We start from the raw sequence: 27,546 nt of genomic DNA on the forward strand, positions 1-27,546 counted from the left end.
CAATTTAGCGATCAAAGCTGACCATCACAAGTAGGATGGGGGGTACAAAAAGGAAAAGTATTAGGACTGCCCTTGTGAATACCTGCACAAATTTTCCAGTGGCCATTCCTTTGGGCCCTCCACAAATATTAGGCCACACTTCAGAAGCCAGTCATGAAACCTGATGCCAAATAAGAGCTTTTGTCTCTCCCCCCACCCATGCAGAACTCTGGCTGATAATGGAGGCTTCTAGAAGTTGAGTCCCATTCAGGAGATACTGAGAACCAGCGAGTTAAGAGGGCGGGGCAGGCAGCCAGCGACTGGGCTGGGTGGGAAGGTAAATGATGACCCCCCCCCCCTCAACTTGGTTTCTATAATGAGGAAGTTCTCTGCAGCTCAGTTTCCTCTCCCTCGCTGAGCGCCTGAAACAGGAAGTCAGTCAGTTAAGCTGGTAGTAGCAGCAGAGGCAACTTCTGAGAGACAACGGGCGGCAGGTCTCAGCGTAGGACCCTGAAGTGCTCTGCTGGTGTGTCCGTCCTGGGAGTGGCTGCTGACCCAGCCCAGGAGACCCATGCCTGCTATGGGCCCTGGGTGGAACCATGGCAACATCACCCGCTCCAAAGCAGAGGAGCTGCTTTCCAGGGCCGGCAAGGACGGCAGTTTCCTTGTGCGTGCCAGCGAGTCCATCCCCAGGGCCTACGCGCTATGTGTGCTGTGAGTACCCCCATCTCTTCCCAACTGCCAGATCCAGGGACCCCTGAGGGGTGGATCAAAAGGGGAACCCCTGTAATGGCTTGAGTTAGTTTCATGTCACAGGTGAAACATGACCGGCTCCCTATGGGGAGAGCAGAGGTGGGCAGCTTCTGAGGCCCAATTGGACCTTGGCTTTTGAGTTCTGGGAGCCTGTGTCCCAACAGGCTACCGTGCTAGGGCTCTCTGAGTTACTCTGGGCCTGGTCTACAGTGCAGCCCTTCCAGACCTGTTGTGCCAGGGATCTCCCTGGGCTCCGGAGGCAGGAGAACGGGTCCTCATTTTGATCCAGGAAGAAACTTGGGCCTCTCTGGTGGAGGGCTTGTTGAAAAGCATCTTGGTCAACTTAAGTGTCAGTCAGGGACCCAGCGAAGGGCAGCCGTGGCAGGAGGGATCCCTTCCTCCACCCAGGCACAGTCTTGGAGCTAGTTCTATTTGGGGAGCTGAGGCTGGGGTGCATTTATTCCGGAAGGGACTCCTCACCCAGAAGTTTTATTCCAGGTGGTAAGCTAAGACAGAGGAAGTCACAGAGCTGCTTTTGGAGCAGGTCTCCATCCCTCCCTGCACTCGGCTGCATCCCCATCCAGCTGGGTCTCTGCCCCAATTGGTTCCTCCTACAGCCCAGCGTGGAGATGTTGCTGAATGTGTTGGTTATCCTAACAGAGGAAACAGCCACTTGCCGAAGGTTTCTTTTTAACACTACATCTGTCCAGTGTTTGAGGAAGGCCCTTACCCCTACAGCCCTGTAGTCTAACCATGTCCCGGTTTCAGGTTGGAGCAGGGCAGGAGCACAGTCAGGAAGGGTGTGTCCACTTGAACAGCTCAGGTAGCATCTGACAGAGTGTCCCTGAGCTGACAGAGCTTTCAAGAACAGCCAAGGCCCTCATATCTTCACGCAGGAGGGAAGTGGGTGACTGAGCACAGACAGTTCTGAGCCTGACTCACATTGGGATCTGCTGTGCTAGGCAGTTATAGACTGGTTTCATCTTCAAGGCAACCAGGAGTGAGGTCCTCTAAACACCTAGACCTGGAGATAACGGGTGTGAGGCTTGAATAAGTTAGGAACTGATAACAGCCCGGGCTAAGGTCGTTGGCTCCCAGAGACCACTTGCTCATGCTGCCAACCTCTCTCTGACACCAACAAGCTGGGCATGCCAGTAAACTCGGGTGGAAGCAAGGGGAATGAGGGTGTGCACGGAGCTAGAGGTGGGGGGGGGCACTAGAAACCAGCTCAGGCTCACGGCTGGCTGACCTTCTTGTGGTGCTGGAGGTAGCAGCCAGCTTCCTGTACACCCACCAGTGAGTCTCAGGAGAAGTGCTGCAGGTGGCCAGAACCTCCCCAAAGCCCCATCCCTTGGGGATCGACCAGCGAGGGGCCCTGAAGAGGGAAGGAAGGTACTTTCACCATCTCCCAGGCTCAGCTGGACTCCACTGGCCCAGCTACAGTTCTTTTCTGCCCCAGTGGGATTTGGGCCAAGGGCACTTCTGTTGGGAGTTGGCTATGGGCTAAGAGACTGCGGTGCACTTGGGTTACAGACCTGTGTTCGCTTACAGGTTCTCTTACTCTAAGCATCCAGAAGGCTGAAGTCAAAGGAGGAACAGGCTGAGCTGAGCCCACGGGGTCTTGCAGGTCCTTTAGGCAGACAGTCCCTGGCCTTTTTTTTTTCTTCCCTTTCTCCCCTACCTCAGCTGCCTTAGGCTCATGCAAAGACAAGGTAATTTGGAGATTTCAAACTAATTGGACGACTGCTACAACCTCAGTGTATGGAAAAAAGTATATTTCATGCCCCCCAATATTTGCAAACTTGTTAGAAGCCAGCCCTTTAATGCTAAGAGACTTAGCTTCCTAAAAAACAAACTTCACACCTTACTTCTCCCCTACTTCCCTGTGAATAATGGAGCCTGTCCACCTCATCCCCACCCCTCATCTCATCCCCCACTCCCTTACCCCCACCTTTCCCAGGCCCCCACCTTTTACCCTGGCCAGAATCCCAGCTCCTGCCAGAGGAGATCAAGGCAACAGTCTCAGGACAACGGCAGGGTAAAGGGAAGATATGAGGCTGCAAAGAGGAGATGGGGTACAAGGTGGAGGTGGGGTACAGGGTAGTAGAACCTTCTTTGGTCTCAGAAGTAATAGATTTGGCATGTGAGCTGTCTTCCTGGACACCAGCCAGTCTGTGTGGACTCTGGGTCATGCAGCCGTGGGTCAGGAACTTTGTGACCCTGAAGCTGGAGCTTCATTCATGTCCCTTCTTGTGACTGAAAGGACAGCAGCAGGGGCCCCATGTCTGTAGCTTAGGTGCATCTGGCACTCTGGGGAGAGCACAGTCTTGTCAGGAGGGCCTTCAGGCTAAGAGAGTTGACTAGACACAGCCAGGGTAAATGCTTAAAGACAAGTGTGCAGTTCAGTAGCACCTGTGTGTCGTAGGATACGCATTCCCCCCACACCCTGACCTTCACTGCCTTGAGAAAGAGCAGCCCTGTCCTCTACCGCCAAGCAAGAAGGCTTTTGTCTCTTCTCAGTCACTCAGAGAGCCTTGGTTTAGGGGAGCCTGGAGTTACACTGAGGGCCCAGAGCACTGTTTTGGGGAGATCTTGCTGGTATGATTAGAGTCCTAGTCCGCCTTCCTTGAAAGGGAGTGTGAGCTCTTCTAAGTGGGGCCTGTGTCATCGCCTCTCATTTCTACTCAGTTCCTCCATGGTGCATCAGCTACACTCCCAGGAGCCTGTGGGCCCTGCGTGGGATATAGGCCAGGTGGATGGAAGCCATTCAAGAGGCAATGAGGCTCGTGAGCAGGGACAGCACAGGGCCTGGTACTGTGTGCTAAAGAGAAGATACTGCTTTGGAGGGTAGGTCAGCAAAATCAGGGTCTGGGGGTCAGCCAGGTAGCTTCTTTTCTGCTTCAGCTACACAGGAAGAATTTGGGTGCAACTGCTCTTCCTGAAAGAGCTGGCCAGGCCTAGACAGTACCCAAATTCAACTAGATCAAGTTAGCTACCATCCGCATGAGTGGCATTCCCCTCTGAACCACTCTGGAGTCATCCGGCTTCCTCTCTTGCCGGGAGAATGTGGCTGCCTTTGATCCAGCCAGATGTGTGAGGGATTCCCTCAGTAAGCAGCCTTCCATAGTGCGACCAGCCTGATGATGGGGTAAGGATCGAATACCAGATAGTTCTAGGCCTGTTAGTCCTGGCAGTACAGAAATGAAGGGGGGAAAAACATGGGACATTTACCATCGAAAATGCCCTCAGGGGCGGCATTCTAGTTATCTAAAGGAAAGCAGTGACTCCAGCCCCTGGAGGGAGAGCAGGCCCCAAGCCTGCCAGAGGTGATAAAACAGGCCCAGATTTTGGGACTCTTGAGAGTGGGGTGAGGACCTTGTCACACCTGGTTTTGGTGGAAAAAGAAGAATTGCAGAGAAGGGCTTTTAAAGGGTGGTAATGACCAGCAGAGGGGTCAGGGCATGGGCTGTGCTGTGAGAGGGTGCACGGTTGGTTCCCTTCCTCCAATCTCCATTTAAAGTTTCTGTGCGGTTTCCACAGCTTGCTAACGCCTTTTGTGCAAAGGCAATGTGGAGTTGTTTTCTGTATCTGGCCCTGAAGGCAAATGAGGAAAGGCCAGCATCAGCAGAAGCCAGAACTGGAGGTCCGCGGGCTCCTGACGTCCTCTTGACTTGAGAAAAAGCCTCTGTCTGAGGATGGTGCTCTTGGAGATTACTCCTGTGTCCAAAACCAGGAGGGAGGGCTGAACCCAGCAAGGCCTATTTAATTATAGCGTTTACATGAAGTAACACAGAAGGACTATGTTTATGCCCATGGATCTGTCTTCCCAGGTGCAGGGTAGGCACTGGCTTAGGTGCACTTTGCAGCTCTGCCTACCACGTAGGTTACACTCACCTGTGCAGGACATTAGCACTCTTTAACATCAACTCCATCTCTCTGGGACACGAGGCTCCTGCCTCACAGATGGAACAAGAACTCTGCTATTGCTCCCCGGTTCATACCAGGCCTCATAGTCCTGAGGAGCAAGACTTGCTTAGGATCTGCTTAGAGTCGCTTTGTTATATATATTAGCAGGATCCCCAGAACCCAGCTCCCAAGTGAGGCTGGTCAGGCCAGTTCCCTGGCTTACAGCGCTTCTTCTGAGGTTAGTGCACACACTGTAAAGTCACCGTCCACAGGCTGGTTTGTGGTTCAGTGCTCCTCAGTACAGCCAACACCACTGTCTAATTCAGAGCATCCTCACTGTCCCCAAAAGACCCCTCCACCATACCCTGAGCAGCTGCTTGCTGCTGCTCCTTCCCCTGACCTCTGGAAACAGCCAATCCACTTTCTGTCTCTAAGGACTTATCTGACAAGCGAATTTCCAGTTTGGGGAACTATGGATTTGTTCACTTGGCATAATGCTTCAAGTTCATCTGAATTGCAGCAGGTGTCCGTCTTTTGGTCAGTTTATGAGTTTATTAGTTCGTTGTATGGACACACCATGGGCACCCGTTGAATGACTTTTGCACTGTGTTTTACCTTTTGATTGCTATGAGCAATGCTTCTGAGAAGAGTTGTGAACCAGCCTTTGTGTGGATTCTGTTTGCGATAGTCTTGGGTATGGCCCTGAGAGGCGGGGCTGGGTCATGTGGTGATTTGATATTTAGCATTTTGAGGAACTGCTGTACTCTTGTGCTCAGCTGTGGCACCCTCTCGCCAGCCATGTGTGGGGGTCCAGTTTTTTTCTACTGGATTGGTATCTAGGGTGTGTGTGTGTGTGTGTGTGTGTGTGTGTGTGTGTGTGTGTGTGTGAGCCAGAGGACAGTTTCAGGGATTGATCCTCTCCTTCTACCATGTGGGTCTTAGAGACAGAACTCAAGTAGTCAGGCTTGGTGGCAAGCGCCCTTACCCCCTGAGCCATCTCACCAGCCCCACCTTTTTAATATTTTTTACGACAGAGGTTCTCAGTGCCCTGGCACTTGTCATGTAGATTAGGCTGGCCAGGGAGAGAGCCACTAAACCCAGTTTGTTGTTGTGCTTAATTGGTTGGTTTTTAATGTACATTCTGGGCATCAAACTAGAGTTATTATGCTTTCAAGGGAAACGTTTTCCTAGCACCTTTCTCCCCATCCACTTGCTTGTTTGCATGTTTGTGAGCCGTGGTCTCATGTAGCCTAGGCCAGCTCCCTATTCCCTATTACAGTCAAAATTGAACTCCTGATCTTACTGCTTCTACTTCCTAAATGTGCCTGTCTTTTCTATTCTCCCCAGCTTAGTGGTGTGAGACAACATCTAACTGTGATTTTAAGTTGTATCCCTCATGTTACTGCTGCTAATGAGTCGTCTGTATGCCTTATTTGGAGAGCTGTCTATATAGTCTTTGCACATTCGAGTGGCTACATCATTGAGAGGATAAGATAGGAAGATGGGAATAAGATGGATATCCCCAGGCCTAGCCCTAGACCGGCCAGAGTACACGCACCATGTGCTTTGCATATATAAAAATACATCTGGCCATTGGTTTTATGAGCTGAGAGCAACCAGTGATGTCTCAGAAGCAGAGAAGCAGGGGACCCATCTGTGAAGAAAGTTCCATGACGGGAGAGCTGTGACACTGTCACTTCCGGGACTTCCTGGAGGCCTCTGGGAGACACGAGCTGTCATGTGGGGCCTCCACAGAGGAAGTGCTCAAAGCGATTGAGACAGGAAGAGGACTTAACTGACGCAAGAGTGTCTGGTGGCTGCTGCGCCACCAGGGTTGACCGCCTGGGAGCCTGAGAGAGGGAGGGGCCTGGGCACAGATACAGAAAAAAAGAATGCCTAGGGGACCAGAGAATGAAGGTGAAGTCTAGAGGAGAGGCAGGCCCCTATAACCTAATTCTAGCTCCATCTTAGTAAGGAGGTGCCAAAGGGTTGAAGTCTTACAGCTGTGGAAAAGCTAGACAGGACTCGGAATATTCTATAAGAGGGAGCCCCACACTGGTAGCTGTGGTGGGTTCTTGCCCTCTGGGAGAGAGGTGGAAGAGGTGGGGAGAAGGAGTGTAAGAAACATTAAGAAACATGTGGGGTCAGATTTCTTTTTTTTTTTTTTTCTTTTAACAAACCCTACAAATTTGCCCATCTTGTAAAGTTGCCTCAACTTAGCGAGCATGTTCTTTTTGTCTCCATTACTTAAAAAACCATCTTACTGGGCTAGGGAGATGGCACAGTTGGCAATGCGCTTGTCTTGCAAGAGCAAGAACCTGAGTTCCATCCCCACAGCTCACACAAAAAAGCCAAGCGGGATGATAAATGCCTGTAATCCCTGTGCTAGGGAGGCAGAGATGAAAGGATCTCCAGGGTTCACTGACCAGCCAACCTAACGAAACCAATGAGCCTCAGGCCACTGAGAGACCCTACCTCAAAAAAAAAGAAAAAAAAAGATGGCATCTGAGGGAGGAGGACAATCAAGATTGTCCCCTGGCCTCTACTCCTACATTTAAGTATGTGCACTTGTGCCCCTAAACACATATATGGGAGTAGACATGCTGTTAACAGGCTTCAGAACCCATCAGTTTGGGTTTAGTTTGCAACTGAAATAATACCGTGCAGGGCTGGCCAAAGGACCCTCTGCAGAAAGGGAGTGCTCACCTGGCCCTGCAGCTGGAGTGGGCAGCGTAGGAGTGGACAGAGCTGGAGATAAACAGTGAAGTCTTCTTTCCAGTAATCGAAGTGGTATTCGCTCGGTGTGGTGGGCCTTGCCTGTAATGCCACCCTCAAAAAGCTGAGGCAGGAAGATTGCCATGAGTTCCAGGTCAGCCTTAGTGAGACCCTGTCTCAACCTCCACACACAAAAAAAAAAAAAAGTAAAAAGTATAAAACAAGTATACCCATCACCCAGTCACTGAGAGACTAGAATAAGCCGTGTTGATTTGTTTATGCCTTCTCATTCTCTCTCCATATATATGCACGCTCTATTGTATAACACACACACACACACACACACACACACACACACACACACACAGAGCACCACCTCTCATTTGTGGTCTGAGGTTTCCAGCAACCTAGTTAGTAACCTGGGGTTTTCCTGCCTAGTTAGAATTTCTTCCTAAACATCACCCTTGCTGGAAGCACAGGCTTCTCTTCCAGGATGTTTCATGCTTTATGGAATGATTCTTTGATTATCTGACATTTGCATTATCAGCACTCATCCAGCAGAATTGTTACACTTGTTACTGGTTGCAAATCCCCAGGGGACTATTAGATCACAGAGCTGGAGCCTTCAAATTTTGTGGATACAAAATGGCAAATTGCTTAGCGGAGATTTTGACTTAATTTATGCTTCTGGCAAGCGGCATGAGAGAACACCCACCTCCTTCCAATATCCTATTCTACATATGGTTATTTTTAAGAAAATTAGAGTCTAAGGTGCAAGGTCATCCTTGCTCATTTTGATTTACTTTTGATCACTGATCTGGTTTGAGAGGCTTGCTGGCCGTCCTCTTTTGCAGATGGTCCTCTCTATTCTCTTAGCCTCTTTTCTTCAATTAAAAGTGTATGCAGCTTGGGAGGAAGGATGGTTATGCATCCCAGATCACCATGGACCATATAACGAGGTCCTGTCTCAGTAGAAAGTGGAGGGGGCTGGGGATGTAGCCCAGTAGTTAAATGCTTGCCTAGTATTCATGGGGTCCTGGGTTCAGTCCCCAGAATCAGGGCTCCTGCAAGCTTCGTTATCTGCCTATGTGAGTTATTGAATCATGCTTTTTTTGCAAATACATTTTCATGATGGTTTGTCTTTAAGCTTTATGTTCTCTGACATAGAAGGATCATAAATGTTCGCAAAATCTATCAATTTCTTTTTTTTCTTTGTTTTCCTTTTTTACTTCTTCCTTGGATTTACAACACAGAGACTCCTTCTGCATGCAGAAAGCCACTTATGAGGGTTAGGACTGGGTCTTTGTAGCTAATCAACTCAGGTGACCGAAGGAATGTTGGGGGAGGTCGCTTGTTAGTTCCCAGCTGCCAAGACCACAAAATAATCACTCAGAAACTATATTATCTGCAATGTTGTTTGGCTAATAGCTTGAGTGTATTGCTAGCTAGCTCTTACATCTGGAATTAACCCATTTCCATTACTTTATATTTTACTACAAATTTCGTGGCCTACCGGCAAGGTTCTAACTAACAACTTTCATCTTTCCCCTCTGGCAGCTACATGGTGTCTTACTGACTCTGCCTTCTTTCTCCCAGCATTCAGTTTAGTTTTCCCTCCTAGCTCTACTCTGCTAAGCCACTGGCCAAAACAGCTTCTTTATTCATTAACCAATAAAAGCAACATGCATACAGAAGAACTTCCCACATCAAAGGAACTTCCATCTGTTTATCTAATTACCCTGGGCCCTAGGCTCCTCATCTGAAAACCAAGCATAAGAGGATCTATGTGGTAGAATTATTGCATGTGCTCACTGAATAAAGAATATTGTGTGTTTAGCATCCTGACTATACAAACAAATATAGCAGTGGCCTAGGCTGTTGTTTCCTTATTTTTCATTGTTCACATTGAAAACTTAAATCTTGTTGGCCTTAATGGATGACAAATGATGGAAATTTATGCTTATTTTTCTCAAGTAGCCATCTTTCCCGGGAGCTCTTATTAAATGATGTATCCTTTCCCCTCCATGATTCCTTTGTCTGATAATTGCTACGTCTTACTAAGGTCCTTCTTGGTTGTTTGTCTGTCCAAGTATGTCCTCCTACACCATACTTCTTACAAAGACAATAGTATCATTTTGCAAAATGTTTTGGGATTTTCTTATATTATCTTATATTCAAGTGTTTTTCCATGTAAACCAGATAATAATACTTTTCAAGTTGGACAAAACTTTGTATTGTAACTTTCACTGGATGGCAAGAATTATAACGTAATCTGTTGGCTTGACATTTTAGCGACATTCAGTCTTATTATGTTATCTCTTTGATGGTGTAATATTTTTTCATAGAGGCCCAGAATATTTCTTGTCGGGGTTTCTGCTGGTGGCTTTATATTTTTATTACTATTGTAAATGTTCCACTCTCCCCATTGTTACTGGTTCATGATAAAAAATTGCCTGCAGAGAATTTTATGCTTTCATCTTTCACTCTGTCACTTTCCTTGACAATTCCTCATTAATCTTTCAGCTGCTTCTTTTATCTCTGCTTTTTAAAGAAGTGTTAGCATCTGTGGTGCGTGTGATACCATGCATGTGCACAGATGTGTGTGCACATGTTTGTGTTGGCCTGCTGTACTGGCTGGTTTGTTTGTGTCAACTTGACACAGGCTAGAGTCATCAGAGAGAGAGAGAGAGGAGCCTTAGTTGAGAAATGCCTCCATGAGATCTGGCATTTTCTCAATTAATGATCAATGGGGGAAGACCCAGCCCATGGTGAATGCTGCTATTCCTAGGATGGTGGTCCTGGGTTTGCTAAGAAATTAGGCTGAGAAATCCAGGGGAAGCAAGCCAGTAGTCAGCACCCCTCCACAGCCTCTTCCTTAGCTCCTGCCTCCAGATTTCTTCCCTGCTTGAGTCCTGTCCTGACTTCATTTGGTGATGAACAGCACTGTGGAAGTTTAAGCCAAATAAACCCTTTCATCCCCAGCTTGATTTTTGGCCGTAGTGTTTTGTCACAGCAATAGAAACCCTACCTAAGACACCGGTGTGTGTGAGTGGAGGCCAGAGGAGGACATCGGATATCCTGATCTATCACTCTCTGCATCGTTCCCTTGAGACAGTGTCTCACTGAACACAGAGCTTACTGTTTTGGACTAGGGCTGACTGACCAGACCCAGCAAGCCTCCTGTCTCTGCTGCCCATCTCCTCCCAGCCCTGGAGTTAATAGATGTGTGTGATCACATCCGGATTTTTTTCCTTTTAATTTAATTTTGAGACCCTGGCTGGTTTAGAATTCACAGAGATGTGCCTACCTCCCACGCTCTGGGACTCAAAGCATGCGCTGTCACACAGGCGATACACCCCAGTCTTTCACATGGGTTCTGGGGATCTGAACTCCGGTCTGCATGCTTGCCCACCAAGCCTCCTGCCCATCCCTAACTCTTCTGAACAGGTCTTCATATCATCTAGAAATCAGGATTATAGTCTTTTCCTTCCAAATGCTTACACCGCCTACTCACATTCCATGGCTCATGACATTGGCCAGTATTTCTAAAGTCATATAGTAGAGCCGGATGGAAAAAGAAAATGTCTTCCTCAAGGAGAATCTCTTATACCCTGCCAAATAAGTCTTTTCTTTGCCTTTGGTCAGGGTAGAACTAGGATGTATGGGTTCTAGGAATGCAGATTTACCTCTCTGGGCCTCACCATGCTGTTTTGAAACAATGGGTTTATTTAAGACAGAGATTACTCCTTTATGTCCTTCTGGGGTGGGTGGAGGATTCTTTTGAGCTTATTTCACAGATCCAGTAATTCTTTTCCTGACACCTCTGTGTGTGTGTGTGTGAGTGTGTGTGTGTGTGTGTGTACAACTTCTTTTAGAATCAAAAGTTCATCTCTGCTGAAATTATCTTATCAAGCAAATAAACAAAAAAGTAAGAAGGAAGGAGATAAGAACTCCCTCCCAAACCAATAAGACCTGGGTGGTACTGGGCCAAGGGGTAAACTCTCAACAGACAGATGGAAGGCTGTCTTCTAGGGGCCTTGCTCCCATGCCTCTGCTTCCTAAAGCTTTAGGTCAAGAGTGACCACTTGGGTTCCTATGACTGAGTGCAGTGCTGTGCCTGCCTATTGTCAGCTTCTCACCTGCTGGCCACTTGACCCTCCTCCTCTTTTCTCTCTTCTGGAGGGATCCATGTGAGCCACAGATGGCCTCTGTCACTCTATCTTAGCCCTGTGACTCTGGAATTCTTTAGGTTTGGGTAGCAGGTGTTAAACACTCTTGATTTCTGGGGCTATGTCCATTCTCTTAGTTCTGTGTTATCCAAAATGACTTGACTCCTCTTTTGACTGGAGCATGGGGGAAGTGTCACATGTTGGCTTTGAATTCTCTATCCTCCTGCCTCAGCCTCCCAAGTGCTGGAACTGTAGGTGTGCAGGGCCATGCCCAACTCCACATGGCTTCCTGAATGCAGACTTCCCATTTTGCCTGTCTTCTATCCCATTTTGCCCAGAAGTGTGCCATATTTCACCTTGAAAAGAGAAAGTGCAAGGAGTATTTTCTAGAAATTAGAAGTGGCGCTTAGCAAGAGTCAGCGTGGGATTTACAAGCAATTCCAGGAGCAGATCGTGGAGTGAGACAAGCCCTGGTGTCTGGTTTTCAAGTTCGATTTCTCTGCCTCTCTATGGGACTCATGGTGTGGAAGGTGATTCTCGTCATTGCTAATGTCGTTGGCTAGGAGTCATCAGACTTGACCAGTTTCCCACTCGCATGTGACTGCCCTCTCCTCTCATGGTGAAACACAGTTTCTCACGCTCTTCATTCCAGAATTGTCCCCCGACTCTTCACCCACCTCCTACCCCAGCAAGGGCAGCTTCCCACTTCTGCTCCTCCTCCAGGATCAGCTCAGAACAGACTTCTGTTACTTGTCACCAATGGAGCAAGTTAAGTGGCAATTCTGCTCTTAGACCGCCTTCCCCTGAGGACGGAAGATTTCCTTTGGTAACAGAAGGAAGGTTTGTCCTGATCTGGATCCCATGGGGATCTCATGGGGATCCCATGGGGCCATGGGGCAAGGTAGAGTCACACAGCTGAGAGTTAGCCTTAGCAACCCCACATTGGTACCAAATCACCGAGAAGAATGACAACGACTGGTCAAGAGCCATCATCGCCAGCATGCAATGAACACAGTATCTGGAGATGTACTTGTCAAACAGAATTTACCTGCGAGATCTTTGCATGCAACATATTGATTTTCCCCCATGGAGTCAAGGATCCAATCCAGGACTGCTCACATGCTAGGCAAGTGCTCTACCACGGAGCCACACACAGCGTGCTCTCAACATTATGGCTGTAATATCTTGTCCGTGTGTTGGAAGTGTGCTGTGCATCCATGTGTGCATGTGTGTGTGTTATGTGAATGCACATGTGGGCATATATGTCATGCACATGAGCTGGCCTGTGCACACATAAGTATGTGGCTCATACTCCACATAAGACCAGGGAGAAGGGCAGCTGCTGGTGAACGGGGCTGGGGTGGGGGCTAGCCTCTCTGTGGAAGCCCCAGAACTCTTTGAAATTTAATTTTGGACTGGTGTTTGCATAAGGGTGATGGCTATGATGCTGTCTGCATAAGGACAGCTCTCAGGCAGGGTCATTTGAGATGCTTCTGATTTCGGCTGTGAGACTGTTTCTTTGTTTCAGTTTCTAGAACATCTTTGAAAAGGCCAGGCAGGTTTTCCCCCCAACATTTAACTAAACTAAGGGGGTTTTCCTGTTTGGAGTAGCCCCTCTTTGCCTTTCTGTCATTTCTTTCTGTCTGTGAGCCCATGTGTTTTGCCGGCTCCTTCCATAAGTAGCTACCCTCGGCCAGAGAGAGCCATTTTCACCCTCCTGGGCCTTTCGTTATCTATAGGAGGAAATGTCAGGGCTCCTGAGAGATAAACCCTGAACAGGGCAGAGCAGGCTCTACTGTCCCCTGGCTCTGCACAGGGTTGAGGTTAGGAACCGTGGGGGATGGCTAAGGGAGTGTTGTGAGGATTCTCTGTGAGATCTCTGAGACCTGAGATGACATCAGGCCAGATAGTGGTGGTATCAACTTGGGCTGTGGAGACAGGTTTGGGGGTTGGGGAACGGGGACAGAAAGTTGGGGCTAAAGCCACATGAGCTCTCCTGAGAAGTTTTCCCTTGGGGAAATGAAGCAACAAAGTCATGCAATCTCCCAAAGCATTGCCCCAAATTTTCTTAAAGTATACATGAATGTCACGCCGTAAAAGAAAAGCTTATAAAACTGACAGCATAAAAACGTAAAATTACCCAGCTACAAAAGATAACCAGCAAACATCATTGAAAAAAAGTAGCAACACAGATCAGAGTTCTGTAAATAAGCACAAGATGACACAAAGAAAAAGCGAGACAAAGACGACGTAAAAAGGAATTCAAAGAAAAAGAAACAGAAACAGCCAAGAACAAGAACATGCTGAACCTTTCTCACAGGGAGAGGCAAATGAAGGCAAGCTGTCATTGTTCTTCCCCCTCTCAGATTTGCAAAGATTAAGAAATCTGATAAACCAGTCAGCAGGGTGTGAGGAAATAGACACTCTCATATCCGTTAGGAGGAAGAAAAAAAAAAACTACAGTCTTGCTGGATGGCAGAAATAGTCTCTACCAAAATGCAGACCGCCAGCCAGACACAGTGGCTCACACCTGCAATCCCAGCGCTTGGGAGGTTGAGACAGGAGGATTATCATGAGTTTGAAGCAGGTCTAAGCTACATAAAAGTGTGCATGTGTGTAAAATGCCTATGTCTTTTTGTCTGGCTGACTCTGTCTAGTTTTATTTATACATGATAACTAAGCCAGGTGGTGGTGGCACATGCCTCTAATCCCAGCACTTGGGAGGCAGACACTCGGAGTGTCTAGTGTGAGCCAGGCATGGCTCATAAGGCTCTCAGTACATGAATGCGGTTAGTCTTCCCGGCAGCCAGCAGATGTGGCGTTGCTATCCTCTTCGTCTTATGATGGCATGAAAACAAAGAGTTCATCCACGTGTGCACAGATGTAGGAGCAGAGCTGCTTGTTTAATAAAGGCGAAATATTCAAATTACCACTACCATCAGGCCCTGGTCAAGGGCACAATGGGGTATCTATGTGGTAGAATGCTGAGACCATCAGCAAATCATCTCTCTCAGCTCATGTGTCTTGGTTACGTCCCTGTTGCTATGAAGAGACACCACATCCAAGGCAACCTATGAAAGAAAGAGTTTACTAGGATTCCAACAGGTTTGGAGCCCATGATCATCCTGACAGAGAACATGGCAGCAGGCAGGTAGCTGAGAACTTACATCCTGATCCTTTTGAAACCTCACTGTCCACCCCCAATGACACACCTACTCCAACAAGGCCACACCTCCTACTCCTTCCCAAACAGTTCCACCAACTCGGGACCAAGTATTCAAACATAGGAGCCTATGGGGAACATTCTCACTCAAACCACCACAATGTGGAAGACCTCCATGATATTTTTTGAAGAAAGCAAACTTTAATACAATGTAAACAATATAATTTTATATACATTTAAAGGTATATATAGATACATAATTGTATGTATATTTTAAAAATATTTTACAAATAAGAAAAAGTCTAAGAAACTCATAGGATGGAGGAAACATATTTTTCATCTTACAACTTTCTGTGTGTGTCTTTTTTTTCAATATCAGTCATTTTTGGATATGTTTGTTTGTTAGTTTCTGTTTTTGGAGACACAGTCTCATGTAATCCAGACTGGCCTCCAACTCCGTGTGCAGCTGAGGATGTCTTTGAACTTCTGATCCTTTTGTTTCCACTGGCATTAGAGATGTGTGTCGTCATGCCTGGTTTGTGATGGGAATTGAACTCAGGGCTTCATAAGTGCTAGGCAAGCACTACCAACTAAATCAAATGCCCAACCCTCAATATAAAAACTGTAAACTGAGTTAATTAATAACACATGTGAAATCGTGGTACTGAGTCTGGCACATGGAAGGGGTTAAGTGACTTTTGTAAGATATAGTTGTATGTGGTTTGCATGTGTGTGTGTGTGTGTGTGTGTGTGTGTGTAGCATGTGCATGCCGTATCAGCAGAGGCCAGAAAATGATGCTGGATCCCTTGGAATTTGAATTACAGTTAGTTGCTGGCCATGTGGGTGCTGGGAATTGAGCCCAGGTCCTCTGGAAGAGTAGCAAGTGTTCTTATCTCCTGAGACTTCTCGCCAGCCTCCCCAACTCTCAGAAGCATTGTGTTGTTGACCGCGCTTAGCCCTTGGGGCAATAAGGACACCTAGTTTTCACTGTTTCCATAAACCCCAAACAGAGGAAGGTGGGGGAGAGGTCATTCTAGCAGACCTAAGGAAGAGCCAGTAATGATGGTGTTCCCCAAAACTTCTTCCAGCCTTCCAGCCTTGGCCACCAGGAGACTCCCATGGCCACCATGCTATCAGATACCAGCTAGCTGGAGATTGCTCACCAATGGCCCCTTACCATAGGGTCCTCAGCTTAAACAAGCCCTTGCGTTCAGAGATTCTAAGAAGGGCAAAAGTGCCTGGTATCCTTGAGCCAAAGAAGATAGAGCTTCTAGGAAGAGAAGGAGATCTTAGGTACTGGGCCCTTCCTCTATAGAAATAGCCAGAGCTTTCCAACCCTCTGCAAATCTGAGTGTCTGAAGGGGTAGGGCTCACTTCAGGAAGAAGGAAGCCATAAAGCAACGAGTCCACAGGGAAGGAGCCAGTAGTGAGAATGAGGTCCCAGCAGAAGGTAGGTACTGGGAGCCACACCTTGGCCAATATGTTCCCTCTGCAGCTGTACTCCAGACCCGGTTACCACACCATCTTGCTGAGCCCCTGGGAGTTTCAGTTCTTCAAACACATCTCTTGCTCCATTCTCTTAGACAACATGGCAGCTAAGCAATTGAGGAAGCCCCTCTGGATGACGGGCGCATTTAGATCCGACCCCCATGGCTATCTAGCAGTGACATAAACGGTGTATCCGTGGCCACTCTTGGTGTGCTGAGGGAAACAGTGCTGTATGCAGGACTGTGAGACATTGGTTCAGCTTCGCCTCAGACCATCAACGCTGACCTTTGGAGACTTTGTGCAGACTCCCCACGCTGTGTCAAACAGCCTTGTTCTTCTTGGTCCGAGCAAACTTTGTTTCCCTGCACAGTTTCTAATGTCGTCTTTGATCTATTTCAGGTTCCGGAACTGTGTTTACACTTACAGGATTCTGCCCAATGAGGATGATGAATTCACTGTTCAGGTAAGTCCGAACCAGTTGGTGCCTTCTCTGGGAGAAAGTGAAAAAGAGGAGGAAGAGCAGGTGGCCCGAGGAGCCTCAGTGTGAGGACCTGGCGAGCTTAGCTTTGTCCCCAAAGCACACGTTTTGGGCTGAGTAAATAACCGTGGCTCTTCACAGATGACGAGTCGTAGGATGATAGTCACGCATGCCAGGGACTGTTGGCGGCCGTGGCTGAGAAAGAGACATGATGGTGAATGGAGCCAAGCCAGTGGCTGTGTCTCAATCCACTGTTTTCTTTGACTACTACCAAGGAGCAAATGTAAGGGGCCCAGGAAGCAGCAGGAGGGGGGGTGAACTTGCAAGGGAACAAGATGAGATGAGATGGTGCCTTTAACTTCCCATAGCCCCCTTCTGCCCAATGCTGATAGCCGTGGCATCTGAATTCACTATACAAAGACAAAATACACAAAGCCATAAAGAAACTCTATCTATCTATCTATCTATCTATCTATCTATCTATCTATCTATCTATCTATCATCTACATGGTGTGCTCGTAGTGGTCAGAGGATAATTTTCAGGAGCTACTTCTTTCTTTCTGCCATGTGGGTTCTGGGGATTGAATTCAAATCCTAAGCCTTGGCAGCAAGAGCCTATACCCACTGAGTCATCTCACCAGCTACAGGTGAACTTTAAAAGGAAAAAAAAAATCAAGAGTGCCAGTCAGTCCACGAAGACCACCATGGTGGAGCTGTGGTGCAAACATGAGGGCTTTGTCTGACCACAGTGTGTGGCAGCCGGGTGATGTGGAAGGCAGGGAAGTTATTTTTTGCCAAGCTTCATTAAGAGAACACGGGAGTGTGCAGAAAGGAGGTGACAGTTTCGGGGTCCTGTGTGTCACTAAGTTGATGGGGACCACAGGAAGAGCCACAGCGGTGTGTGGCTCACATCTGAGCAGTGCAGTAAGAGTCGACGAGCATTTAGGTCCCATGTCACCAGAGCGGCAAGGAACAAGGTTTTCAGGGTTTAGCTGAAAAGAAAGTAGAAACAGGAAGGGACGTTGGTGACTTCCAAAACTTGAAGGGCATGATTGATTACTTAGGCCAAAGAGGTAGACTCGCAGCTGCCTTGACCAAAGGCCACGGTGAGTGCCTGGAAAAGCCCCTGGAAACATGGAAGAGAGCAGCCATGACTAAAGGAAGGCCTCCATGGGTGACTAATGATGAAATTAAAAAAAAATCACTTCGATCACTTCCAGCTGCTTGCTTCCGAGAGGCTGAGGCTGGAAGGGGACTGGCTCCATCCAGATGTGGCAGAGCTGCCTTCTAGGGGACAGATCTGCTCACACCAAGCTTCCTGTGACAGGCCAGCATAGGCCACTGTGGGCTCGAGTAACTGCCCCCGGCATGGCATGGTGGTCAGGCAGTTCGTGCTTCTACCCCGCTCTCATGTGTGCGTGAACACCAGCATGGAAGGAGGGTCGGCTGGAAGGTCTCAGGCTGGTCAAGGGGTCAGAAAGTACCTGTGCCCGCCCAGTGTTTAGGGGAAATCACCAGGACAGACTTGGGTCCACTTAAGCAAATTCTCTGTTCAAGGTTTCAGCTGACGTTCATCATCCAAATATTTTCTCACATGTGGACGCCACAGCTTCTGAGGACGTGGCTGGCCCAGGGGAGGTGGCTTAGGCAAGTGGTGGGCCTCTGTGGTCTCTGCTCTTTTATCCAAGCCTAGGTCTGTGTGAACTTTGCCTGGTGGCCTGGGGTCCTTCTCAGGTGGCTTCCTGCTAGGAGTCAACTCTCTTAAGTTAAAAGTTAGTCAGTGTCTTTGATCTTTCTCCCCCTTTGTGGTTTCTTCTATTCCTTCAAAGTGACGACAACTTTGAGTGTGACTGGAAAAGACGTGACTTTGTGGCTTCTTGTCGAGGGTTTGTGCCCGCAGTTCGTAAACCCGTAACTTCATCTGTCTGGAGTCTGTGCCCACGTTGTCTTCACTCTCTTGCTTTGGTGGCTTCCTGTGACCTCATAAATGACCACAGACCTTCAGTGGCTCTTCACTGGGAGCTTCCGTGGGTTTAGGGGGTCGCTCTGGCTGATTAATGCAAGGGGCTACTGTCCTTGGTGGCCAGAAGGGCACTAGGAAAGCCCAGGGCTTGGGCCCAGAGGCGCTGGGGCCCTGGCTGGGTTCTACCTCAGTGAGTCAGCTCTTCTGTGGGTTTGCCCCTCCCCTGCTGAGAGCAGTGCCCTTCTCACGGCCCAGCCCCCAACGGGAATCTGATTGGCTCAGACACCAACAGCTTTCTCTGCCTGGACCACTCACAGGCTACTGAGCTCTGTGTTGCTTGGAGGTTAAGAAGCAGGTGCCTACCCACCACTGACAGATGGGGACAGAGCATGGCCTACTACGTCCACCTCAGCAAGGCAGTGGGCAGGCAGTTTTCAAGGAAGAGATATGGCATCTCTGAGCATAATTGTTTTCAGTCTTGCCCTTGACCTAAGACCGTCTTGATCACCAATACCAGCTAACCAAGAGGCAGAAAGCCATGGGCCTAGATGGTCTAGGGAATTCCCCATTTGTAAGGATGTCCTTTCTTATAAACAAAAAAAAAAAGAAGGAAAACAAACAAAACAACAACAAAAAAAAACAAATGCTAGTGGCAGGGCCTGTTGCTCAATTGGTAGGGAGCCTGTCTAGCATATGCAGCCCACAGCTGGATTCCCTGCTACTGCATAATGCCTGACATAGCAGCACATACCCGTAATCTTAGCACTTTCGGGGCGTAGAGCTAAGGCCATCAAAGTTCTAAGTCATCCTCGGCTACATAGTGAGTTTGAGATCAGCCCAGACTACATGAGACCCTCCCTTAAACACACACACGCACGCACACACACACACATATGCACTCATACATGCACACACATGCACTCACACATGCACACGTACACGCACTCACACACACACATGCACACACACATGCACTCACACATGCACATACACGCACTCACACACACGCACACACATACACACACGCACACATACACGCACTCACACATACACGCACTCACACATACACGCACACACATTCACTCACACACGCATGCACGCACACTAAAATAACCAACAGCATATGACTACCGAGGAGCAAATCAAAGCTCACACCCAGTGAAGCCAAGTCAGAGCTGTCCTTCAGGAAACCCTGCGACTGGTCCCAGCTTATTTTAACTCTAGTTCCCCTTTTCACATTGAAACGAAAACCTACATTCTTTCCTGAGCTTAGCCACAGTTTCTGTATAACTCATTCCTACGACCTGAACCCGTTCATTGTCAGCAGAAGCGGGAGCTAGGCTGAGACACTGCACAGTGCAACACCAAGACTGTTTCATGGATGGGAGAGGCAGGGCAGAGGGCCCTCTGAGATGGGCCCTTCCTCACCTGCGTGGCTGCTGTTTGATCATGAGTAGCACTCGGCCGTTGGTTCCATGCGTTCAGGACTTTGCAGCCACCTGGCTTTGTTCAGCGACTGCTAGGAAACCAAACAGGAAAGTAGAATGTCACATTTTCCCTGCTGTGGTCACAGTTCTGTGAATGGAGGGAGGGAGTGGTCTGCATGGAGGCCATCCCTCCCTTTGCTGCTTAGAAGGGATGCAGCCATGTCCAGATCTTGGTAAGAAGGGAGACAACCACGACTACTTCCTTAGTCTGCAAGGTGAGAAAGGGACGGAAACACGGAAGAAAATGAGAGAGAACGAGATGGAGAGGGAGAAGGACAAAGAGCAAGAGAAGGCACAAGGAGGGGGCACGGTAAGAGAGAAAGGGAAGGCTAATGAGGGAAGGAAAGTCTAGGAAGTGGTAGGCTCTGGGTGAGATGGGAGCCGTTTCTGCAAAGGAAAAGAGGTGGGTGCTGGACAAGAGGCAGCAGAGCTGATGGTGACAGGGGAGGCTATGGAAATGTTCTCTCGGGGTGTGGGAAGGTGTCTATGGTGGCTGTCTATCTCAGGCTCTGTCAGTGTGCACTCAGCAAGGATCTGCAGTAATGGCGGGGATCTGTGAAGCCGTTTAAGACAGGTTCTCAGACCCAGAGATTCTTCTGCACCTAAGGTTCACGTTAACTTCCTCTGGGTACTGTGTGAGGCCAGAGACAGGCAGGATGCTCAGCCCATCTGGTCCCAGGTTCCCACACCCAGAGATGGGGTTCTTATGAATCCTGGGTCCTTCCTGAAACTGCAAAGGAAGTGACTCGCCCCTCGGGGAAGTGGCACCCATCTTGGGCCTCTGACTTCAGAATGAACTGTTTGCCCAGTGCTGCTGTTTGGAGTAACTGTGCTCTCTGGGAAGCAAGGGAGGGTCTGAGGCAGGACAGAGAGGCTTAACAGACAACTACATTGTAGCTGAGGGAGGCTGCAGGGCTCTGAGCAGCCTTTAGACAGGGTACCCCAACCAGGTCCACCACTGAATTGAATAGGGGCCTCTAGACTTCCCTTGCTGCCTGACACTTATTCCTGTGAATAAGAAAAAAAAAAGTCCCACTCATAACTCCATCACACAGATATCTCTGAGAACTTCCTGTCTCTGCTGAGCTGGCAGCATGTCAGGGACTGTGGAGACAGGGGTACCAAGGCTCTTGATCCATGTTCTGAGGAAGAGGGACTCTGAGATGATCTTTCCCACAGACGCCGAGGCTACTCTTTCAGACAGAAGGAAACCCCAGAGGCCAGAGCCTGCCGTGACCTGTGTAGTTCAGACGTGTGAGTCAAGTTCCTGGTCCCTGGTGGTGTCTGTCACATTGCTCTGGACAGTGTGGCATCTGGAGAAAGAACAAAACCATGCTCTAAGAGCTGACCCATCACAAGTGTCTGGGAGGGCAAACGGTTGAGTCGTTGTTATGAAGTTCAGGAAGCCGGTGGCAGCTGTTATTGTTCTGAGTGGTCACCGAGTGAAATAAAGATTCCGTCTGAACCTCTGGGCAAAGGATGTGGCTCAAACACACACTTCCTGACGTTGCACAAGGAGGGACTCTAAACAGGTTCAAGGGCTAACATGGCCATGTGAGGACACGGGGGGGGGGACCCTTTGTGTCATGGCAGCTATATTCTGGGGTCCTGCATTTTAATTTCTTTCTGTCTGCTGTAAACACAGACAGATCTGCTTTTCTACGCCTTTGACTGTCTCAGAACATCTTGCAGCTGGGTTCATATTTGAAAGGGAAATTCTTGGGACCAAGTTTCCTTTCGACACTCCCCAGAGGTGTTCCTCTGTAGCTTTTGAGATACAGTGCGACTGAGTCCCAGACACCAACCCAAGTCCAAGTTCATGCTGGTTCTAGTGGTGGGAGGGATGGGTCCTGCCGTCTTCTTTTTCCACGTCATTCCCCCGTGGCTAATGTCTAGATTATTTTGAACCTGGTCGCTTTGCAAACTCAGGTCTTTCTTTGACTCAAAGGTTTTTCTTGTTTCACTTTTTTTTTATTTGTTCCAGCTCATCTGTTTTATTGTCTCAGATTCTCCTGAGAAAGTCAAGTCTCTCCCTCATCTGTTAGCTGCCTGGAGCATCCTTCCTCTCAGGAGCAAACAAAACACCACCCCCTTCTCCGTGTGCCTGTAGGAAATCTAATTCATTCCCAGGTGACTGGGCAAAGATATTCATTCTATCTGCCATCTCTACCTCTAAAGACTAGCCTTTTCTCCCCCATCTCGGCACACCCCCAGGCTATCTTGTTGCTTCATGGCCCAGAACCTTAGGGTCTGCTTTGTTTTTGCTGGAAACAGCATCCTTTCTTGTCCCACATAGCACAGAGCTGACACTAGCCCTGCCTTGCCCTCGATGGGCTCAGACCAGTCAACGAGCTGTGACGAGATGTGACAGGCTCTCTGTGGGGCGTCTGATCAAAGTCCTTCTTAGAAACAGACACAAGGAAAACTGGCTCCGGACCCACCAACTAGGGGATGATAGCTGGCGTCATTGCCGCTGTTTGGTGACCATAAGGGAAGGCAACCAGAGAGTGAGGTCAACGTGCAGATGGCAGAGCAGAAACACAAAATGAACCCCAGCCCGAATGGTGCCATTGGATTCGCTAAAAAAAAAATATAACAAACCTAGGAACTGGCCATGCCCTGGTTTCTTGTTAGTGATAGGGTTCCTTTGGGTTTAAGTTCTTAAAGGGGTCTGTTACCTGCAGGTGAAAGGGACCTAACATATAAGGTTAGGTCCACTCTAGGGGAATCTCAAAACAGAAAGTATACGTTTTAAATTGAACACCTACTTTCACTGCACCACAAGCCCCTAAACCACGGTTGGCAGCCTCTGATACACCTCCCTCCTTTGTCCCGGTCAGCACTATGCTGACATGATTGGTTCTGTCCCCCACCAGACATTCCTAACGATTTGTCTATGTGCTCAGTAAACTTAAATCAGAAAAGGGAAAAAATCAATCCCCATTTAGCAACCTCTGTGCCCGGGGAAGACATCTCAATTTCTGGCTCTCTGTGGGAAGATTTAGTTTTCTGTCTCAGCTTGCCCTTTGAGATCAGGGGCCACTCAGAGCTGTATTGAACAGTGTGAATCTTTTCTCCTGGAAACACTCCGCCTCCAGAAAAGCAATACTAGGTCACTCGTGAACACAGCCACCTTGGGCTGGGGAGGTAGCTCACTCACTCAGTAAAGTGCTGGCCACGCCAACATGAGGGCGTGTGTCCGTGGCAAAGAAGAGCACAGCTATGTGTGCCTGTAATCCCAGCAGAGGAATGGGAGGGGCAGAATAAGGTGGATCCTGGGAGCTCATTGGCCAGCTAGTCTAGCCTAATTGGTCAGCTCTTACTTCAGTGAGACCCGGTCTCAAAAAATAAGATGGAGGGGCCAGAGAGATGATTCAGCAAGCACTGAATCTCTAAGAGCACTGGCTGCTCTTCTAGAAGAGCAGAGTTTGATTCCCAGCACTCACATGATGGCTCACAGCCACTTGTAACTCTTCTGGCCTTTGTAAGCTCCAAGCTCATGAAGCTTGTAAACTCAGGCATACATGAAGCAAAACACCCATACACACAAAATTTACACCTAAATATTTTTTAAAAGATAGAGAATAACTGAGGAAGACACCTAACATTTGCCTCTGGCCTCCACACATGCACACACACATGTATGTGCATACCTGCACACACACGCATATTCCCCCACATGTGCATGCACGTGAACACACATGCGCACATGCACACAAGCACACGTAAAAAGACAGACTTCTCACCCTCTACCTTCCAGGTGACTATTCAGTTTGATGTCATTGTTCTGCTTATTTGGGGTTCCCAGAGCTCCTCCCAGTCCACAGTGAGCATCCAGTAGCCACTGATGAATCACATCTGCTGGCCCCTTGAGAAGACAGAAGCAGCTGCAGGCCCCACTGGACAGCAAGACTTGTTTTGCCCTGCTGCAATTGTTCTTAAGCCTCCACGACCCTCTCTGAAGTCATCACCCACTGACACATGCCTTTCTTCCTGTGGTCAAGTTCTTTTGAACCCTGGGAAGGCTTCTCTCCCCAGTGACTCACTCTTGCCGTAACTACCTCCCAGGAGGCCTGCACTTCAGTATCGAGATACTGGCTGTGACAAGCTCGCCTCACTGTCTAGTCACTTTCTTTACTGACCCTGATGCCAGCTGCTCTTTCTCCTTTCCTTCCTGTGGGTTCTCACTCCTGGGTCTCCGTGGCCTCATGGCTTGAGGCTGCTGTGTGTTGCCCAGGTAGTCACTCCCGCAGTCCTGTTTTCAGAGAAGGCTCTTGGCCACGTTTTAGGTGACGCTGTGTACTGATTCCCTTGGTGATGCCGCCCATGCTCCTGAACCTGTCTCGTTCCCAGAAGCAATGGGCCACTGTGGCAATGCTCTCCCGTGAAGATTTAAGAACTAAGAGAGACCGTCACATAAAGTACAGAACCCGGTATACCACAATGATTGGTTTTACACGATGGAGCAGATAAACCCAAAATCCAGAGGCTGGTTAGCTGCCACACCAGCACAGGGTGACCCTGGCAACCACCTAGGCTTGCTCAGATCTGGGAACACCAGACACAGAAAGGAGAGACAGCGATGAGACATGGAAGACTTGAAATCTCCAGAGTCTGGGAAAGGCAGTTGGAATGTCCACGGGGGAACTGGAACCAAGGCTGAGTGGCCATGGACAGAGTCGGGGGAGACCCTAGATCCTGTGTCTAGGAAAGACTACCGACACCTGCTCACTGGGGCAGAATCCCTCTGCTTGGAAGAACCAGGAAGGCAGAGGCAGGGATGGGGTCAAGGCTGGTACTCAGAGTCCTACTGGGGAGGGTCACAGTGAGTCCATTACTTCACTAAGTGTCCATCATATCATCCCTTGTTGCCATGGAATCCATTTAGTGAGCCTCCGCAGGAGCCAGGCACTCAGGACACACTGTTTCACTTGATCCTGGCAAGAGGAATATTATTCTATCTTTAAATTTAAGGAAACAAGGCAGCGAGATGGCTCTCCGGGTCCGCCTGTGGCTGATCACTGCAACATTTCGTCTCAGAGCCTTTCTCCTCAGACCTCCCCATCTAGTCCCTCCCCACTGTGCTCCTGTTCCACACCACTTACCTCTATCTCAGCTGTATTTGTTTGCCAATAGTGATCCAACTCAGTGGTGTGCACTTACACACACTCATCATCCCGTATTTTCAGAGACCCTAGGTCCGAAAATGGCCTTCATTGGCTGTGCCACTTCTGAAGGCTTCAGGAGAAAAGAAAATCCTCTTTGTTGTCTTTTTCTGTATCTTGGGTTCCCTGGAATCCCTGACTGGCGGTCCCCTCCTCTGTCCTTCAAGCCAGTAATGGTGGTCATCACTGTTTCATGATGCCAGTGGCCTAGCCCTGTGATTCTTCTGATGAACTGGTGTCTTTTCCTCTCTCAGATCAGACGTGGGCAACTTCAGCTCACGCTTGCTATATGACAGCTTATTCACAGGTTCTGAGGTGGAGACACGGACCTCTATGGAACCAGGTGGGGAAGTTATTATTTTGCCTTACACAGCAGCTGTGTGCCTGATCTATCCACTTAACTATCTTATATGTCTCCATTCTGAGAACAGAAGATGTATCCAACCTAGCTGAGACCTTGTCTGCCTTGTACTGAAGTGCTAGAAATGCACCTGTACCCGTTAGGAACCCAATAAACATCGGCTAAATGTAGGCGCCATTAGGGACTCCATAAATATTGGCTCAATGCAGGCTCGGTGGTGCCGGCTCGCCAGCTTGTGCTGAGGAAGTGGAGACAGGAGAATCCCTGGGACTCACAGGCCAGTCAGCCTAGCTATGAGCGAGGCCAAGCCAATGAGAAACATTGACTCCAAAGCAGGGTGAACACTTCGTGATGTGTGACACCCAAGCTTGTCCTCTGGCCTCCACACGTGTGCTCACACATGCTATATACAAACACACACACATGCACACACACACTCCCCCACAAATGTGCACATACACATAGACACACATAAATAAAGATCGGCTAAATGATTCAGCACACAGAAAACCTCTAAGGAGAGGAGATGAGCCATTGTGTCCTATAGCCCTGTCCCTCATGGCGTCACCAAGGTCCCCCAGTCGGTACCTTCAGGGCCTCCCTGCAGCCAGCCCAGTGCACCTGGGGTGACACCAGGGCATGGAGCATCTGGGGCCAATCACACAACTACTCAGACAGCTCCCCCAAGCTGCTCCTTGAGGCAGCTCTTCTCTGGGCTGGCTCCCGGGCCAAGCACGCCCACCTGTCTGCCAGCTGTCACTCCTGTCTCCCAGAGTACCTTGAGAGTTTTACAGAAAGTAAAGAAAGAAGCAGGGAGGAAGAGCCACTCGGGGATATCATTAAGGATAAAAATATGCCACGTCGCGGGCTCTGGCAACCTGGAAATGGAGAACCAGGAAATTGTTCGTGTTCCCAGAACTGTGGTGTCTGTATCCGAGTGGTCCCAAATGCTGTGTCTAAATTCCTAACAGGGGACAATTTAAAAGTTATGTAAGTGTCTATCTCTTTTCTTTTTCTCGTGATGCTAAGAATTCAACCCAAGCCAGGTGGTGGTGGTGTGCGCACTTGGGAGGCAGAGGCAGGCCGACCTTTGTGAGTTCAAGGTCATCCTGGTCTACACAATGAGTTCCAGGACAGCCAGGGCTACACAGAAAAAAATCCTGTCTTGAAAACTAAAAAAGAAAAAGGAATTCAACCCAAGGCCTTGCAGACCCTAGGCAAGTGGTCTACAACTGAGCTACGCCCCTAACCCCGCAGCATGCCACTAAAGACAGATTTTGCTTGTGTGAGGTGGGAAAAGGACTTGGAAATAGTGAAGAGATGCCCTTCCCTGGTTGTGTGCAGTGGGAGAAGGCTTCTTAAAGTCTGATGTCAAGCATGGGAGGAGGAGACTGACAGGAACGTCTCCTGTCCCCAACTTTTGACCTAGTCTTCTGCCTAGAAACACAGCCTGGCCAATGAGCCCGGCCTTCGCTATCTCCAGTCCTCAGGGACACCTCCCCCATACCATCCACCCAGAGCTCAGTAGATACCCTTAAGATACAGGATGAGTGGGTGGAATATCTTGACCTCAAGAGGAAAATGAGCACACAGGAAGAACAAGGGGGGAACTGTCACGGCCTGAGAGAAATGGAGGAAGCAGTAGGCATCCTTCCAACCCGAGGGAGCCACACACACGTTTCCTACACCTGGGAGCACTGTGCGCTACCAACCTAGTGGTTACATCTGAGGGTTGCTGCAATAGAATGTGTGCTGTTTCTGCTTCTTCTTTAAGGAAGGTAGAAAGCAGGAATGAGGGCATTCAGATCGAAAATATGAAACACAAGTGAAAGCCCCTCACCCCGAGACCAGTTTCCCTTCCTGGAAAGGTATCTGTGTGAGTGCGCGTCTCTCAGATGCAGCTGTAGAATTTGCAACA

General features: G+C 48.8%; 1 protein-coding gene across 9 annotated transcripts in view; it reads left to right on the forward strand.

The window, feature by feature from the left end:
- The first annotated feature begins 421 nt into the window (after positions 1-421).
- Inpp5d (inositol polyphosphate-5-phosphatase D) overlaps positions 422-27,546 on the forward strand; it is a 125,196-nt gene continuing 98,071 nt past the window's right edge. For all 9 annotated transcript variants that reach the window (XM_050123067.1, XM_050123074.1, XM_050123072.1 and 6 more), the window contains exons 1-2: positions 422-693; positions 16,574-16,637. In XM_050123067.1, the coding sequence (XP_049979024.1) occupies positions 551-693; positions 16,574-16,637 (207 nt within the window). In that variant the 5' untranslated portion in view covers positions 422-550. The remainder of the gene's footprint in view (positions 694-16,573; positions 16,638-27,546) is intronic.

Source organism: Alexandromys fortis, unplaced genomic scaffold (genome assembly GCF_014885135.2).
Source record: "Alexandromys fortis isolate MF-2015 unplaced genomic scaffold, M_Fortis_MF-2015_v1.1 scaffold_213, whole genome shotgun sequence".
NCBI classification, from domain to species: Eukaryota; Metazoa; Chordata; class Mammalia; order Rodentia; family Cricetidae; genus Alexandromys; species Alexandromys fortis.